We start from the raw sequence: 17,634 nt of genomic DNA on the forward strand, positions 1-17,634 counted from the left end.
GTAAATTCACCTGCCTTCTCTGTTTTGGTTTAGTTTAAAAAAGTGAAACATCACAGAAAAAGACAACATTAAAAAATCATTATATAGAATACGAAAAATGGCAACAATTTAAACAAAGGTAACAGCACAATATTACAAAAACAAAGAGGGGAAACAGTGAATAGCTGATCTTAAGATAAATTACTAAGCAGCAGTTTGTTCTTAAAGCTTGCTAGACTAATAAGATATTTACTAAGCAGCTAAAGATAAGTAGAGGAAGCCTAGCAAATCTCTACCTGGATGAAGTCCCACTTTCTCAGGGCAACCCTTAAAGTGAATGTGAAAGTCATCCTGCATATGCATGAGTCCCATATGTATGTTGCAGAGCCATACAGGGAACCTGACTGCTATCTGCCTTTGCCTATGAATGAGTTTGGGTTTCAGTAGAGAAGGTAACATTTAATTATACCTTTTCCCCCCTGTTTCTACAGACATTCCCAATGGGGCTTGGAGATGGACAGCTCTATACCTGGACAGATGGCTTGAAAAGAAAGGACTGGCATGACTATGAAAGTATTCAAAAAGATGCCATGCGTTCAGGTGGGATGTTTAGAGTAAATTAGTATTTAACTTCCTCCTTTACACACTGGGATACCTTCCTTTTTCTTATTCTTTTGCATTAGGCCTGGCAAAGCAATATCTGCAGGAATCTCTTTGGAATATATATATATATATATATATATACACACACATACACACACACACACACACACACATATATCACATTCCTTTGTTATGTAGAATCAGAATCACATGAAGAATTAAGATCACTTAGAAATAGCCACTTGAATTGCCAAAATAAAACCTGTATCAATTGCATTATTTAGCAGCTGATTTTTTTATTATTATAGTGTTGTAAGTTGTAAAAGCTTTAACAAGATCCACTTCTCCACATTATTATCAATTACTTTGAGGGTCTTTTTCCAGCTGCTTTGATTTCTTCATTCACTTGGATCCCACTCCAAAATACTTAGGGTGGCGCACATGTGAGGAAGATGAGGTTGTGGAAGAGTGACTTGCCAAAGATTTCTTGGGGAATTTGAAGCTGGATCTCCCTAGTCATGGTCCAGCATTAGCCACACCATTCTAGAACTGGTACATCTATATCCCCTCCCCCTCCCCCCGCCAAAGGATTTACTCTGCCAGTTGTGTGAGATCTGGCTCCTGGCAAGTTGTGGCCAGATCACCATCTCTCAGCCTAAAATATCCCACAGTGAGGATGTTGGGGGCGGGGAGCACTGAGATTCTTGGAAGAAGGATAGCTTAAAATGTAATTTACAGTTGCTGTTCTAGCAAGACCAGAAATACAAGTGAAGAGAATACTTTGCAAGATCACTTACATTTTCTTTTAAAAAAAACAAAAACTCCAAACATCATCTGTTTGATTAGCTACATTTAAATTTTCTAAAGTCTTGCTCCTAATTTTGTCATCTTCTAACCAAAGTTGTTTGTTGCAGTAAACAAAAGTCAATCATTTTAGTGCAGCTGGGGCATCACAGCTTCATTCTAATGAGAAATCAGTATTAACCTAAAAATAATCCTTACTTGTATCCCCCTAAGGATCGGAATTAACAAGAGGAATTACATCTCTTGATTGGGGATTAGGAATTTATACTTTTCTCTCCTTTTTTAAACATGCAAAATCATGTCATGCTGACAACCACTTCACAAACACAGTTCTGAAAACACAACTTTGTGCATCAACGTCAGTAGTTAGATTTTGTGTGTCTGTTTCCCTGCGAAGGGCCTTTCCCCAAAATTTTAGAGCCCTGAGTTTAATCCACTGCTCTTTGGTGGTTATGTGATTCCTTGTGGTGCACATGCAAAGAAATTAATTCCTAGGCAATGCAGTAAGTGGCAATGTTACTTCTAGTTAGCCAGAGCAGTCACAGTGGCTCCCAACCAAAACATGGTACCATGGGTTTCTGGCTTCTGGGAGCTATTGTGACTGCTCTCCTAAGTGATACTGCGTTGGCATCTGTTGAACAGTGTAGGGGATGCCTGAAGTCTTCTGGAACAATGGTGGTTGGGGCACTGTCATTTCACAACGAGGAGTATATCACACTCAGAATGTTATTACACATTTTTTTTTGCATGCAGTCTTCCCCTAATTTTGTGCTAATCTTTGGTGGGCATTGAATTTTCCTTACATAATACTGGGGGCAAATAGAAACAATATGATACCTCAACATACCTGTTTCTGTTACACTTAGTGTAAACCATGCAGGAGACTTTTTGAGAAGTAGTACAGAAATGTTGCAAACACACACAGGACAAGTAGTGCCTGTGACAAAATGTTGCATTGTAGAGTGCTCCTATTCATGGTCCAAGCCAGCCAACCATGCTCCACACACACACACACACACACACACACACCATTTAAATCATGGATGGCACTTCTGTACAATTGTAGTAAAATGGCCACATCCATAGTTGTAGAATCATAGAATTGTAGAGTTGGAAAAGACCACAAGGGTCGGCTAGTCCAACCCTCTGTAATGCAGGAATCTTTTGCACAATGTGGGGCTTGAACCCACAACCCTCAGATTAAGAGTTGTGAGCTATCCCCACTGAGCTATCCCAACAGTGAAGGAAGACTAACAGATAAAAATTGATGATGATGCTGGAAATGATGCAAATCAACTGATTTGGTATGAAACCACACATTGAGAATATGCATGCATACATAACCACTATAAGCATAGATAAAAATAGTACAATTTAGCAGCCACTAGTGTGTAATCCTTACAGGGCATGAATAGCTAACTGCTGAAGTAACTGCTGCTCCAAGCTAGCATTACAGTGTATAAAGGATTAATCTTACTGCAAGGCCGGTACAATATTCTTGAAGCCAGTCCGATGCCAGTGGGCAGACAGCAGTTCTTTTGATGGCAGCCTCCGTTGCTTTGAGGCAAGGCTGACGCTTATCTAGTCAGCTGTGCTGCCAGGTAAGTGTTCCAGCATCAATTAGAAATCCATTTTCAAGCATCTGATTTCCTCCAGCCAATCCCAAGGCAGATGGCAAGCAGCCAGCTCCAAATGCTAAGCTTCTTCCATTCCCAGAACGCCAGTCTCGATCCAGTGCCTTATTGGCTAATCTTAACATATGTTTTCTCATGATGCTTAACATATGTTTTTCTCATGAAGTATCATTTTCAGTGTAAAGAGTCTAATGTCATATAATACAGAGCTGGTGTGCTTCTGAGTAGAAGTGGGAATTTCAGCAGTTGCAGCTTTGTATGGCAAGTTGTCCTGACCAAAATCCCCTCCTGTGTACAATTATTACTGGTACAGCAATTCAGCAGGACATGTCGTACCTTCAAGCTCATCCTCATGTATGGAATACTGTTTCCAAATGGAGAAATTAAAGACCTTGCAGCAGTCACATGAAGTCCACTAAAAAGCATTTATACATGGTGGTGGCACTGTATGAGGCAGGTGCAGAAGTTCAAACGTCTTACTAAGCACATTGCCTTAATGCAGCAAAAATTCTCAATCCATACATGCCTACCAGCGACTCATCGTAGCACAAAGCCACAGTGTGTGATTGACTTTATGTATCTACCGTAAGGGGCAGAAGTGCTTTTGGCACATTTCACAAAGTTTAAATATCTTTTATGTTAGCAATTGGAAGAACTATTGTCAATGTAAGATACATTGCGTGGACAGGCGGAGTCCCCAGATCCTGAGCGGTCCCCCCCCCCCCCCGTCATGTGGAATAACGACTCAAGACAACATGCTATGGGATTAAATTGTCCACAACTTTATTAAATTTCAAATGTGGGTAGACCTTGGCTCAGGCATTGGGCATTCACCCTCCCCAGTCCCCAGCCAGGGACCTAGGGAGCTTCAGGGTTATCCAGTGTGGGGGGGGGGCCTCTGGAGAACATATGTTCAAGCAGAGATAGCCGCCCCCATTACGCCGCCGCCGCAGGGGAGAGCAATGACAACCTTTCGGCGTACGGTCAAAGCCTCCCTTCAGAAACCCCTTTAATGGGGAACCCTGGTATCGCCGCCGCAAAGAGGAAGATGAACTAAAGGATTCTGCCCAAGGCCTGATACCGCCAAAGTTGTGACGTTTTGCTAAGGGAAAGGTGAAACCTGCCAATGCAGGAAATTCCTTTCCGGCCCTTTAACAGCTACCTTAACGTAGCAGCACCGGCATACCTGTGAAGAAAAGTTACCTGTAAAACCTATGAAGAAAAGTTAACCTGCAAAGAAGACATTAACTGAGGGTGGGTAGGGTGGGAGAAGCTCTGGAGCCAAGTGAGGATTCCCAGGTAAGATCCTCCCTCTATTGTGTGGGCAGGTAATCCCTCCCCTACCTGGCCTGGTCTCCTTGGCAATGCTTCCCCCAGGTGGGATTGGACAACTGACTGAGGTAGGCGGAGACCTCCAGGTATCCCACCTGAGGGAAGGCAAAGCCAAGCCTATGCTGATGGGGCCGCTCCAGATCCAGGGCATGCCTATAGTATATGCATGCCTATACTATTATTATTATTATTATTATTATTATTATTATTATTATTATTTACCACACTTCAAAGATCACAGGGCAGTTCACAACATACAAATTCAAATTGAGAACACAAAATACATAGTAAAAAAAAAAAAATCGCCCCTCCCACAAACACATTTAAAAGGCCATTTATTGTTTATCAGCCAAAGACTTGGTTATAAAAGAACATTTTTGGCTAAAGAGATGTAACAAAGGTGCCAGGTGAGCTGACCAGGGAGAACATTCCACAAACAGGAAGCCACTGCAGAAAAGGCCCATTCTCATATTGCTATCATCCAGACCTCTCATAGAGGAGGCACATGAAAAAGGGCTTCAGATTATGATCACAGGGTTGATTCATACAGGGAGAGGGAATCCTTGAGTTACTTCGGCCCTGGGCTGTTTAAGGCTTTATAGGTCAAAAACATAACTTTGAATTGGGCCTGGAAACTAATCAGCAACCAGTGCAGTTGCGCTAGGATTGGTATTATGTGCTCAAACCATCCTACCCCGTGATCAACTTGGCTGCAGATTTCTTCACCAGCTGTAGTTTCCAAATCATCTTCAGAGGCAACTGCATGTACAACATGTTGTAGTAATTTAAGCTAGAGGTTACCAGAGCATAGACAACAGAGCATAGCCTCCCCGCACCTCATAAAAGGGTGGGAAGGTAATTTTCACAAGTTTTCCCTCCCTATCTATAGCTGTGCAGAATGATCCATTTTTTAATTATTGAAAATGGTTCTAATGCATGATTTGAGAACATATTGTTAAATACATTATTAAAATGGACTGATTATTTTCTATATAGCCACCAGCTATAATTTTCAAATGGTAGATCAAGGCAACTTTTGCCACAAATTAGTACTGTATTAGCAATTTGAGGTTGGATCTAGAGTTCCTGTGAGCAGAACTTTGTATGGTACTTTAGGATGCTTCAGTGTAAAATGGTAACTCCTGCTAGAGGAATGAAGGAAGGTGGGGGGGGGGGTTCCCCCAATTCCTGCTTCATTTCCTGCCAAAGCACTCTGTATCTCCCAAAAAACATGCTTCTGATAGTTGGCAAACCCTCTGGAACAGAATGGGAGATGCCCGATAGGGATACAGAGGGAGGGAGAACTGGTGAAAATTAACTTCCCACCCTTTTATAAAGGCTCCACTGGATTCCAATCCCCTCTGTCAATGGTAAGAGCCTTCCAATTCAGAGAAGGGCAAGTCTAGATCCTACCTGCTTCACAGGATGGACTCATGGTTGCTATCACCAAGAGAGTATTGTCTGGAAGCCCAAGGGAGGGGGAATTTATTGTAGCAGGGTAACAGATCACTGTAATTGTGCAAACCTAAATTTCAGGTATTTGCTTGAATCTTTCCCTCATAATACTAACAGTCTTGAGGTGATCTAAGTTCAAAGTGACTGTGGGGACCTTGACTTATATTTCTCTCAAGCTTTAAATATTACTTCTTTTACTCGGTGCCAGCCATGGTTTAGTTCATCTTCTCCAGTTTGGTTGTGCAGCACCTATTTAATCACTGCAGATGTAATAAATTATATATATATATATATATATATATATATATATATATATATATATATATATTTCATAAATGTACCAACCAAGCACAAACATAGATATGTGGACCACATGTCTGGAACAGCACAGGAAGACCGTCCTGAAACCATTTTGACTCCCAAACTGATAAAATGTTTTCTCTGCAAGGAGGGAGGGGTGTCTCAGGAATTGGGTAATCACCATCTCAAAGGAATGGGCAGACTACCAGGAAAGGCAATTAGATAAGGCATTATCAGATAACCTGGCAGATGGGAAAAACAACAACATTCAAATTTCTGTTGTAGACCACCTTTTCTGTGATGTAGGTATGATGTTTGTGGGGGGTGGTCTTGGTTTCCCCCCCTTCTGTGATGTATGTATGATGTATTGAGGGGTTCTTGAGCTCCAGGGTAGGGAATTTTAAATGCCTATATAAGGGCAGGCACATCTTTGTTCTGGGTCCTCCTCCGTCCTCCTGCGTGTGAGGGGAGCACCCTGTTGCAACAGCTTTAATAAAGATCAGACTTACTAGCTGCTTTGCTTCTCAATATTCTCTGGTTGGCCTCTATTATTTTCTCCTACCGATACAGAACCCACTTAAGGACTCTATATGGGCTCTTGAATACCCCATAAGGGAAGAAGGGCAGATTTTGTTTACAACACAGACATTCTGCTACAACACATACCTTTCCTAGAATGTCACTTGGTTTGTTTAAACCCTGCAGCCTCCTTCCTGTAAAGCTGAATTCCTTCAAATTATCTGGGCATGCACTGGATTCCTTTTATCTATGCAGGTCAGCCCATGATTGAATCAAAGCGCAAATGCTTTTAATGTTGAGATAAGTTGTGTTTTTCACAAGCTGGCTGGTTTGCTGTCTACAAGGCTTGGCTCTAGGAAGCAACCTGCTGCCAGTCTGTTCTTATGTTAAATCGGAGAAAAGGCATTCTAGCAGTTGTGGCATTTGGTGATAAGTAGCTGGGCTAAATAGAAGATATACTGCACATCCCCTGGCTACAAAGCTGTGATTAGTTTCAGCTGGCTGCAGAAAACACAGTCTTTTTGGAACGGCGATAGTGCTGTGTAACTTAAATCAGAACATGGAGGAATCCTTATCTCCCATCGCACACTCTGGCATTCCAAACACACTGGACACACTTGACTGCCAGCGTTTATTTCTATTCCAATCTAACATTACAATATGTTGGTATTAGGGACTATATCAAACCTTTCTTGTTCTCAAAAATGTACTTGTACGTCCCATTGTAGCAGCTAAAGTGTGGTGTTTCAAAGCAAGGGTTTGTTTGTTTAGGGAGCAGCAGGGTTTAAACAAGGATTTAGAGATGTGTTCATCACCAGCTTTGCCCCCTCTTGTATTCCCCCTGTGAAAAGAAAATAAAGCAGTGGTATAGCAGGGCAGATAATTCATGCTGTGCATTTGCAAAATACATTGAAAGCAACAGCGGGGGCCCTGTCCCGCACTCAAGACATATAAATCTGTCAATTTTGGTTTCTCTCTGCTTCTCATTTTTTCCCCAATTTTAGGCTCAGTTTGCTACATATCCACATCAGTTTGCAATCAGTTGGCAAGTACTTACAAAACACCACCAGAATTTTTGTGGGAATTTCTCCTAATAAACATGTTTTATAAGCAATTTTACCTATTGTTGTTGTTTACAATCATGCAACAAAAACAACTAAAATTGGTTTTAAAACAATACCCTCCCCCCCCCAAGTCAGTTTTAAAACCAATAGAAATAAACACCCAAGTCAGAGACCTAAAACATGCCTCCCCTTAATCTAGCTAGAAAAGCTTGTTGTGTTTCGGGGGTGGGGCACTGTCTCTATTTGTTTCTGGAAAGCATAAGGATAGTGTTCCAAAGAACAGAGGTAGCCACACCAAAAGCCCTGCTCTGAATTGCTGTAGAGAAGCTTCTGCTGCTTTAGATTTCTCTGCAGAATTCAGTAACCTGCTGTGTATGCATAGGTAAGGCTCTCTCTCATATAACCTAATCTCAAGCTGTTAAGGGCCTTTTAGGTAAAGGGACCCCTGACCATTAGGTCCAGTCGTGGCCGACTCTGGGGTTGTGGCGCTCATCTCACTTTATTGGCCAAGGAAGCCGGCGTACAGCTTCCGGGTCATGTGGCCAGCATGATTAAGCCGCTTGTGGCGAACCAGAGCAGTGCACGGAAACGCTGTTTACCTTCCCACCAGAGCGGTACCTATTTATCTACTTTCACTTTGAAGTCCTTTCGAACTGCTAGGTTGGCAGGAGCAGGGAACGAGCAATGGGAGCTCACCCCATCGTGGGGATTCGAACCACCGACCTTCTGATCAGCAAGCCCTAGACTCTGGTTTAACCCACAGCGCCACCCGTGTCCCTCTTTTATGATAGTGCAAAAACCTTAAACTTGGCATGGTAACAGATTGGCAAACAGGGCGGGTTCTGCAGATAAGATATTATACGCAGATAGTAGTTTTCTCCACAACCATTCTAGCCACAGCCTGCAGACCAACCTCAAGGGAAGTTGCACATAGTGCATTGCAGTAATCTAGCCCTGTCAATGCACGGACAACTGTGGTCAAAATATCCAAGTGCACGACTGCCCATAGCTCTTACAAAGTTGGTGAAAAGCACCCCTGGCCATCAAGCTCACTGCATCCACACAGTGTGTCTCAGTGCCATCTGATGGTAAATCTCGATGCTGACCACTTCCTAGGATGGCTAGTTAAGCCATAGTGTCTAATCAAACAGGCTTAATTGACATTTTTTTTATTATTTTGAATAAGGGACCATCTCTTATGTTCAGAGACGCCGAGTTCCACCCAACATTTGGGGGGGGGGGCTCGTCACGTGCATGATGTCATATCATTTTTATTAATTTTCCAACACAATTATACATTTTTCTCCATATTTTAACAAATTAAACTTTTTTGACTTCCTCCCGCTTCTCTGGTAATCATCCATATTTACTCTTCAATTACGCATTCCCTTCATTGTATTGCCATTTGTCTTCTCTCCCCTTTCTATTTCTTATTGACAATACATCTCATACTTTTACAGTGCTTCTTGAAACCCCACTAGCGTTGTTTGCACATCACATACATTTTTCAGATAATCTACAAACTTTCCCCAATCTTCGATGAACTTTGGGTTTCGAACATATCTTATTTTCCCAGTCAGTCTATCCAGTTCCGCATAGTCCGTTAATTTCGATCTCCATTCTTGTATCGTCGGTACTTCCTCTTGTTTCCATTTCTGGGCCAATAAAATTCTTGCGGCTGTAACTGCATACTGGAAAAGTTTACAGTCTTTTCTTCTTATTTCATTTCCTGTAATCCCTAAGAGAAAAGCTTCTGGTTTCTTAACAAAGGGGTATCTTAGGATCTTTTTCAATTCATTATATATCACTTCCCAAAAGCTCCTCACTTTCTTACATTCCCACCACATATGGTAAAACATTCCCTCTTTTTCTTTACATTTCCAACACTTATTACATGTTTTATACATTTTTGCAAGTTTCACCAGTGTAATGTACCATCTATAAAACATTTTCATAACATTTTCTTTCAACGCCGTGCATGCAGTAAATTTTTAATTTTCTTTCCATAGTTTTTCCCAATCCTCAAATTGAATGTTATAACCAAAGTCTTTGGCCCAGTGTATCATTACCGATTTAACCTCTTCGTCTTTCGTGTACCATTCCAACAATATCTTATACATTTTTGACAAAGTTTTATATTCATTATTTATTATATCTGTTTGGAATTTAGAGTCTTTTTCTACATAACCACTTTCCATCACGTGCATGATGTCACACATGCAACACACATATGTGTTATCATGTGAATTGGGATAAGGCCTACTGCCACTGCAGGGTGGCCCAGCGAGGCTCACCACTGCTGTCGGGAGGCCCGGCAAGGCCCGGCTGCTCAAGATTGGGGGCCTCAGCCATGTCCCCACATACTGGGGGGGGGGGGGAAGGCTGAAGTGTCCTCGCATAGAGTTGGTGCCTGTGCTTATATTGTATGTTTCTTACATTTAACTGCTGCATATGAAAGCCACAACAAATTCAATCCTATTGTTTACTCACTAAATTCTGGAACACCTGCCATGAAAAAATTATTTTTTGTGTTCTGTGGTGCATCTGAATTTGGGGTGCCAATATGTAACTGCTAAGGAATGAAGGTATGATTGCAAAAGACGGGCTTGCTTTTGAATAGGGAAGAGAGGTCCTTTGGAGTTTCCGGAGCATATTGACTGGCTGAAATTCTGAGGGAAAGATAAATTGGTAGCCTCGTAGAAACTGGTAAATTCCAACTGCCGTTGGATTCCAGAATATTTGACTGTAAATAACCATTTGGGAGTAGCAGCTGTACCATTCAAGAAAATTTTATTCCAGCTGTCCTAGTCTGCACGTTTGCCTGAACAGTTGCATTGTATCAGCTAGCTAGGAAATCATGAATGATTTCCACAATCTCATTAGTTTTAAAATGTGCCTCAAATCTCAAGTTACTTCCACACCAAATATTCATAGCACAGTTATACCATTTTTGCAGTCATGAATAATCATGGGAACTGTAGTTTGCTGAGGATGTATATGTTACAAAGCTCCAGTTCCCAGCTCCCCTAACAAACTACAGTTCCCAGGATTACCCTTTTTAAATAAATAAATAAATAAATAAATAAATAAATAAAGTGGAGTAAGAGTGCATTTAAGGCTTAGTGTAGATGTGATCTGAGAGAAGCTGACTTGGCAAACATGCATTATTTCCTGGTTAACAAGTAACAATTGCTGTCACGAACAGTAGTTGCTGTTTTCTGTGAAGGTTTACATGAGTAGTGTCACAGTCCGGTTCACAGGTGATCTAAGTCCTGGCTGGGGACATTGGGACGGGGGGCAAGATGGCAGGGTGGGAGCAGGAACGGGAGTCCAGAAGCCAGGAGTCAGAAAGGCAAGAGTCCGAGGGTCAGAGAGCCGGGAGTCAAGAAGCCAAGGGTCTGGGGGTCAGGAAGCAAGGAGTCACAAAGTCAGGGGTCCGAGGATCAAGAAGCAAGGGGTCATGAAATCAGGGATCTGAGGATCAAGAAGCAAGAAGTTAAACGCAGCAAGGCAGGGAACGTGTTACTGTGGCAAAGAGCTGAAGGGAAATGCTGAGCTTATATCCCTTCCCAGCTCTTGCCACCAGGTGCTGTGAGTTACCAATCGGCCTCACCTGTGTGGCCGCGCCTTGCCCCTTCAGAACAAACTTAGGATGGCCACAGTCCTGCAGAGTCCTATTGGTCACAGGGCCTGGCTCCTGCACACACACCTGACAAGTAGGAAGAAATATGCTCTGAATAATTTCAGAATGGAAAAGGATTTTTTGTTATTTAGGTCTTCTTACCAAAGTAGGGTGACTTCTTTTTTAAAAAACAACAACACATATGCAAATGTTTCCTTTTCTACTCTTTGAGCTTAAGTGAGGATAATTACTGTAGAGTGAAAAAATATCTATATATGTTTAATACTCTATAGTGTTGTACTCTGACCCAATTTACTCTATTCTCTATTATTGTGAATCTTAATAATTAACATACCTGGCTTTGACTGACTGAGTGCCATTTTTATGCTGTTGTGTTCTGTGTCTATTTAAGAGAATACTGCCCCTTTTCTTCTCTCACTAACCTTTTTTAATTTCTGGAATCAAGTGAAAAAAAACTGTCTCTCCCTAGTGATCCCCCAAAATGTCTTTCTTCTGGGAAAAATGTTGCTGTGGTCTAGGCCCCTTCCAGTGGTCAAGATCTTCTGCACTATCCAGAACTGCCTGATAATTAGGATGAAGAAAATGCTGGTTGATAAAAAAAATATTGCACACCATGCCTGTTACAATTCTGTTAACCAGGCTGACATATTTCCTTCAACTCTGTGGATACGAAGCCATTTGAGGCAAGATAGATTTAAAGAGATGAACCTCCTAGCCTTGCTGTGAAATGTTAAAAGAGCTACTGCAGAATGGAGACTAGATCAAACTATTCCAAATGTCAATATTCTATTACTTTGCCATTTATCTGTATCAATAGCCCTTTTCAGCTGTTTGGTAGGTATTGAATAGGTGATTAGTCAACTGGGAATGCACGCAGCTAGTCCTATCCCTCAGAGGGTTGGCCCAGACTGGCCACACCCTTTGGCTGATGAATGATTGGTATCAGTCTGAAGGATGTTTCATTGATACTCTTCCCCAATGGAAACAGAACAATCAGGGTCAATGTCCCATTGAATGAAACATTATGGCGGACTAGGCATTATATCAGTTCTCTTTCAAAGGCCCATAGAGCTGGTTGTTTGGCTTTGACCTATCAACTGCATTGGTAGACAGCCACATGCAGAAGGTTCTATTGTACACTTAAAGCAAAAGGGCCTATAGACATTCTTGTCTATATCACTTATAGTTTTCTGTCCCTCTGGTCTATTAGATCCGAGGGAAAATCTCAATGCACAGAGGAACTGCATGAATACCGTAATGTGCATTGGAGCGCCACTATTTCATACTTCAGGCGTAATTTGCAATTTGCTTATTAAAACAGTTTCCATCACAGCAGTTCTAGACACTCAAGCACCAATGATGGTAACTGTATTTTGGGTTTTTTGTTCCATTTCAGGGAAAGGTGAACAGGGAAAGCCTTACCCTCTCACAGAAGAAGACAATGATGATTCTGCATATCGGGAAAATGGTTTCAATATTTTTGTGAGCAACAACATAGCCTTGGAGCGATCCCTGCCAGACATTCGACATCCTAAGTAGGTACACTAAATCTGATTGATTGTTGCAGGGCATGCCTTCACTTAGTTTACCTTGTTTTGCAGACGCTCCCTGATTTAACTGAAGATTAGAAAAGGTGTGAAGCTGCTGTGGCTAATTATCCTCTATCACTTCCAGCTGCTTGCAGTGAGGAGCAAAGGAAGATATTGGGCTCCGCTGTAGGTGTTGTAGGGAAATGTGAGCTTTCTGCTGGTAGGTGTTTGTAGCAGGAGGCATGGAAAGAGTCGTAAGCAATGTTGCTAAATGCTTCTCTGGGGATGCTAGATACAAGAAACTACTCTAAAGATGACAAACAGAAGGTCTGAAATAATCAGGTACATTGTTCCACTTTGGGAGTGGTTTTTATACCAGTTACAGTTCTATTTGTCTTAATGTAACATAATTTGTGACACTCTTGCATTTTGTAAGAGAGGCTGCATTAATGAGGAAGTTAACGATGCAACACTGTTACTGGCCTAGACTGGAGGCATGTGACATGGGGAGGCTTTTCAGGTTAAAGCGTTGGTCAAGATTGTGAACAGATTATATTGAATATCAGACAGGTGAGCACATCTCCAATGGCTTTGGAAGTGTGTATATATCAATTATTTTGACTGTCCAATTAGCTCTGCGGCAGCTCCTATGCTGTGGAACAAACTCCCTACAGAGGTAAGTCTGGCTTCTTCAACATACAGTTTCTGGCAAATGCTGAAGATACACCTCTTTACCCTGGCTTTTGACACTTGAGGTGTATATTTTTAGTACACACCTTATTTCTATGATTGCAGATTAGTTTAACCTGCTTTTAATTGTGTGTTTTAATGTTGTAACCTGCCCTGGGACCTTAGGACGAAGAGTAGGTAATAAAATATAACAACATTAAACCATCGCTTACCATCATGTTCTTCAGCCTTCTCTTCCCTTATCTTTTACAATATTCAGGACAGGCCCTTCTTAAAATCTCATCCTGCGAAAGGAATGCTAGGGCCATTTCATTGATGGCTTTGAAATTCCCCTGCAAGGAACCATGTTTTGCCATAAGCCTGTAATAATGTTAGGCACCAAGCGGAGAATGTGCAGAGAGGTTTCTGATTACTTTTCACAAAAGCTGTGTGTTTACAGAATATTGGGGGAGGGTGAGATTTTCATTTGTTACGGGAGCACCACTGATAAAATAAAATCTTGACTATAATAGTTAGGATCTATCTGGAACAGCTTATTTGGAAAAACAGGTGAAGATGTCAGTGAGTCTAATTCACTTGGCTGTTTTCATGAAGAAGTCACATTGAAATGAAAGGAAGTTGCACAGGGACAGTGTCATTTTCTTATGGTACTCCGATTCACTTCAGTGGGTCTTGCACAGGAAACATTTCCAGTAGATTATGTCCTCTGTTGATCACTTAATATAGCATATATTTATTTATTTATATACTATTTATTGTGGGGGACAGGGAGGGTTGACACAACACTAATTTCATTTTTAAAAGAAACATATTAAAAGTTAATTTGAGAAAGGCTAAACATGCCCTTGGAAATCCCTATATTAATCTCTATAACCAAGGGTTGATTTGCAAATGATTAATGCTAAGAACTAACTCGGTTTTATCTAATCGGTTTCAAATATTTTGTCTTTGACTTTTGGCTGGGAAAACCATCCACAGGTCACCTGAAATTATCTTCAGCAATTCCCCCTGGCCAAGTATCTTTCCAGTTAGATGGGATTTTAATACATAATTACAGAGCATTAAAGTTGCATTGTTGGCATGATAAATATGCACCACACAACAGCTTCTGTTCCAAAAGGATATCCTGATTTCTATTGGTGTTCAAAACAGCGCCACTGGAAACAATGCAGAAAATCATTAGGGACAAAATGCGGCCGAACTGCCACTTTTCCCTGTTGTGTTTGTCAATATATCTGCCACTAATTTGTTTTTCACTCACTGCTAGCCACATGGGCCATGGCATTTCTTAGGGTATCCCCAGAGGCAGGGCATTGTCAACACTGTCGCATTGGGAGCAAATCAGCACTATGGTGTTTGTTCTTTCCTTGTAAACAGCTTTCCTACCATGAACTGCACTGTTCTTTTGTAACTTGCCATGAGCACTATAATACTCATATAAGTCCTGAATACAGTGGGCAACATTTGCATGGAATAAAACCCACAATTCAAGGTTATAGATTTCCAAGCATTCCAGGCCTATTTATACAACCAGTCAGAGTATAGCCCTGATAGCCATGCTTTATTTGACTCTTTGGTACAGAATCAGTGTACACAGACTGTTGGCCTGATCAGGAATCCAGCTTTTTTGCGGCGTTGTAGATTGCATGGACAGAACCTCTGCAATTCACACATACAATTTGCACGTGTATAGGCTCTGGGCAGAAGAGCCAATTAAATGCCCGGAGTTTTACTCCCTGCCTTCACGCATTCAGCTTATTGGTAGAACCTATTTGGAGTTGCAGGACCTTAGCCAGACCTAGCAGAGTACACACAGAATCCACAGAAACAATTGGCAACTTGGCACTAACCAATGATCCACTAACCAATTCACTTCAGTTCTGGGTATGCCTACTTGTAAGTAAACTGCACTGAGATTAATGAAATTTATTCCCAGGTAAGTGTATATAGGATTGCAGCCTAAATTGTGGCATTTGAAACTGATTGAAGAACCAGTTCAGTCTAGTTTCTCTGGCACAACCAATGACTTTTAGGCTTTATATTCACATTTCAACCTCCTGCCTGATTCAGATGTATTCAGTAATGTTTATCCCTGCTGAAAACTCTGAAGTTTTGAGCCACCATCGTCACTGGAAATTATTTTCCTTTCCCTCCTCTCCCCACCTCCAAGCTAATTTTACAGACCTGTCAAACGGTTGTGGAAATTACTGGTTATCACTGCTTTATCAAGTTCAGCTGACAAGTCTAGATTGGAATAGGAATGCAGTATGACTGAAGCTAGCCGCTGTAAATTGAATACCTCGACACACTGAGACAATTACTATGTAAATCTTCGCTTGAAAACGTTTTAGGCTGGTGTTTTTCGGTTGCATGCTTGTCACTAGTTTGATGTCAGGTAGGTATTGTAGTCCCCTTGATAAAGAGAGAGAAAAGGTCAGTTATTTTTTCTTTTCTTCTTTTTAAATTCTCCGCTAAGAATGGAAAACTCAGTGGAAAACTGAAACTTGCACTTTTCCCTTTTGTTCTGATTTTGTGTGGCATGCTCTTTTGTAAGATTTTTTTAAGTGAGAGGGGGGGGGTGTCTGCTTTTATCATCTTTGAGCTCCTGCACAGTCTTCTCTCTCTCTTTTTCTTGCTTCTGCAGACAACCTGCACTGCATTTCACTTCTTCTGTGACATCCATCAGGAACAGCAGTTTACAAGCCTGTTGATATGTCTAGAAGGCATAAAATCTGGTGGCTGGCCAAGGTTCTGCCACTGGACTCCCGTAATGTGCATAAAATATTATTGCTATAACCATGGGGTCAAACAAATTGCAGCTTTTATGAATTGGCTTTTTCTATAAACTGACTGAAATGGTGCCAACATTCCCCTCCTTTCTCATAATTTAAAAAGCTCAGGCTGTTTCAAAATGTTCTCCTGCAGACTTTTGTACAAAGGGCTGCTAAAGGTTGTCATTTTGAAACTGCACATCAGAAAGGGACATTGTTTACACTGAAGTTACAGTGGTAATGATTAAATTTCTATTTAGGTTGATATTTTGAACACAAACCATTTTCTCTTTTAATAGTAATACACTGTAGGGAAATGTAAAGGTACAGAAAACACGTTTTACATCCTAAAGCACAGTTGCTCCATGGAAGCTATTTTAACTGGCTTTTGCATCCTGAACTATATAAATGGTTGCTGCAGAACTTGTTAAGTGCTACCTGTTCAGAATGCAACCCAAAGATATCTTGGAATGGGGGCCACAGTAGGGTCAGAGCACCAACATGGCTTTGCACTGCCATAGTGAGGAATAACTCAAGAAATCATTGTTGCCCTAATGTATGTTATTTATGTATTAATTACCCTGCTCATTATGCAGCAAGCCTCCCAGAGTGCCTTACGGGCAGTCAATAAAAACAATGACACATCATTAAAAGTGGTTGGGTAGCAAAGTGCATAGCTGTTTGAAAGAAGTGATGATATTTCCACTTGCTGCCTGCCACTACTTCTCCTCCTAGCGCCCCCCCCCCCCCATATTCCAGATTGTGGAGGATGTGTGGAACAGGGCTTTTATTGCCACAGCCCTTGGCGAGTCATTGTGCACAGTGACAACCACATGTATCTATAGGAAGCCTGGCTCTTAGGCCACTTCTGGCATTGTTATTTTTTTGGCATTGTTATTTTTTTAATGAACAGGAAAACCTCCAGTAAAGATTTCAAAGTCCTACCTGAGAGCCACATATATGCCACCTTGGATTCCATGATTGAAAAAAGGCAGGAGGTTGTTAAAGGGAACAGTTATTGCAAAACCCACTTTTCATCTATTAAGGGGTTTATGTTTTTGAAAACTAAGGAATGCTTCATAGTATAGGAATAGATTAGATGTCTAGATCTGATTGTATTTACCGTATTTATTTATAGAATAGCGGGGAAGTGAAACACACTCAGCAACATGTAATGTCTGGATATGCGGTGATAAAGAGATAGAAATGAAACTGGTACAATTCAGGGCACATGTACTCACCATAAAAAGCATCTCCAGAACCACTTTTTTTAAAAAAGGGGGGAGCAATGGAAGGGACAGTGTTATAGGA

At 41.3% G+C, this 17,634-nt stretch overlaps 1 protein-coding gene across 4 annotated transcripts in view; it reads left to right on the plus strand.

The window, feature by feature from the left end:
- Positions 1 to 17,634, plus strand: part of GALNTL6 (polypeptide N-acetylgalactosaminyltransferase like 6) — a 432,117-nt gene that overhangs the window by 162,725 nt on the left and 251,758 nt on the right. For all 4 annotated transcript variants that reach the window (XM_083457344.1, XM_083457342.1, XM_083457343.1 and 1 more), the window contains exons 3-4: positions 471 to 579; positions 12,730 to 12,868. In XM_083457344.1, the coding sequence (XP_083313470.1) occupies positions 471 to 579; positions 12,730 to 12,868 (248 nt within the window). The remainder of the gene's footprint in view (positions 1 to 470; positions 580 to 12,729; positions 12,869 to 17,634) is intronic.

The sequence above is a fragment of the Podarcis tiliguerta genome (assembly GCF_965153285.1).
Source record: "Podarcis tiliguerta genome assembly, chromosome: 9".
Classification (NCBI taxonomy): Eukaryota; Metazoa; Chordata; class Lepidosauria; order Squamata; family Lacertidae; genus Podarcis; species Podarcis tiliguerta.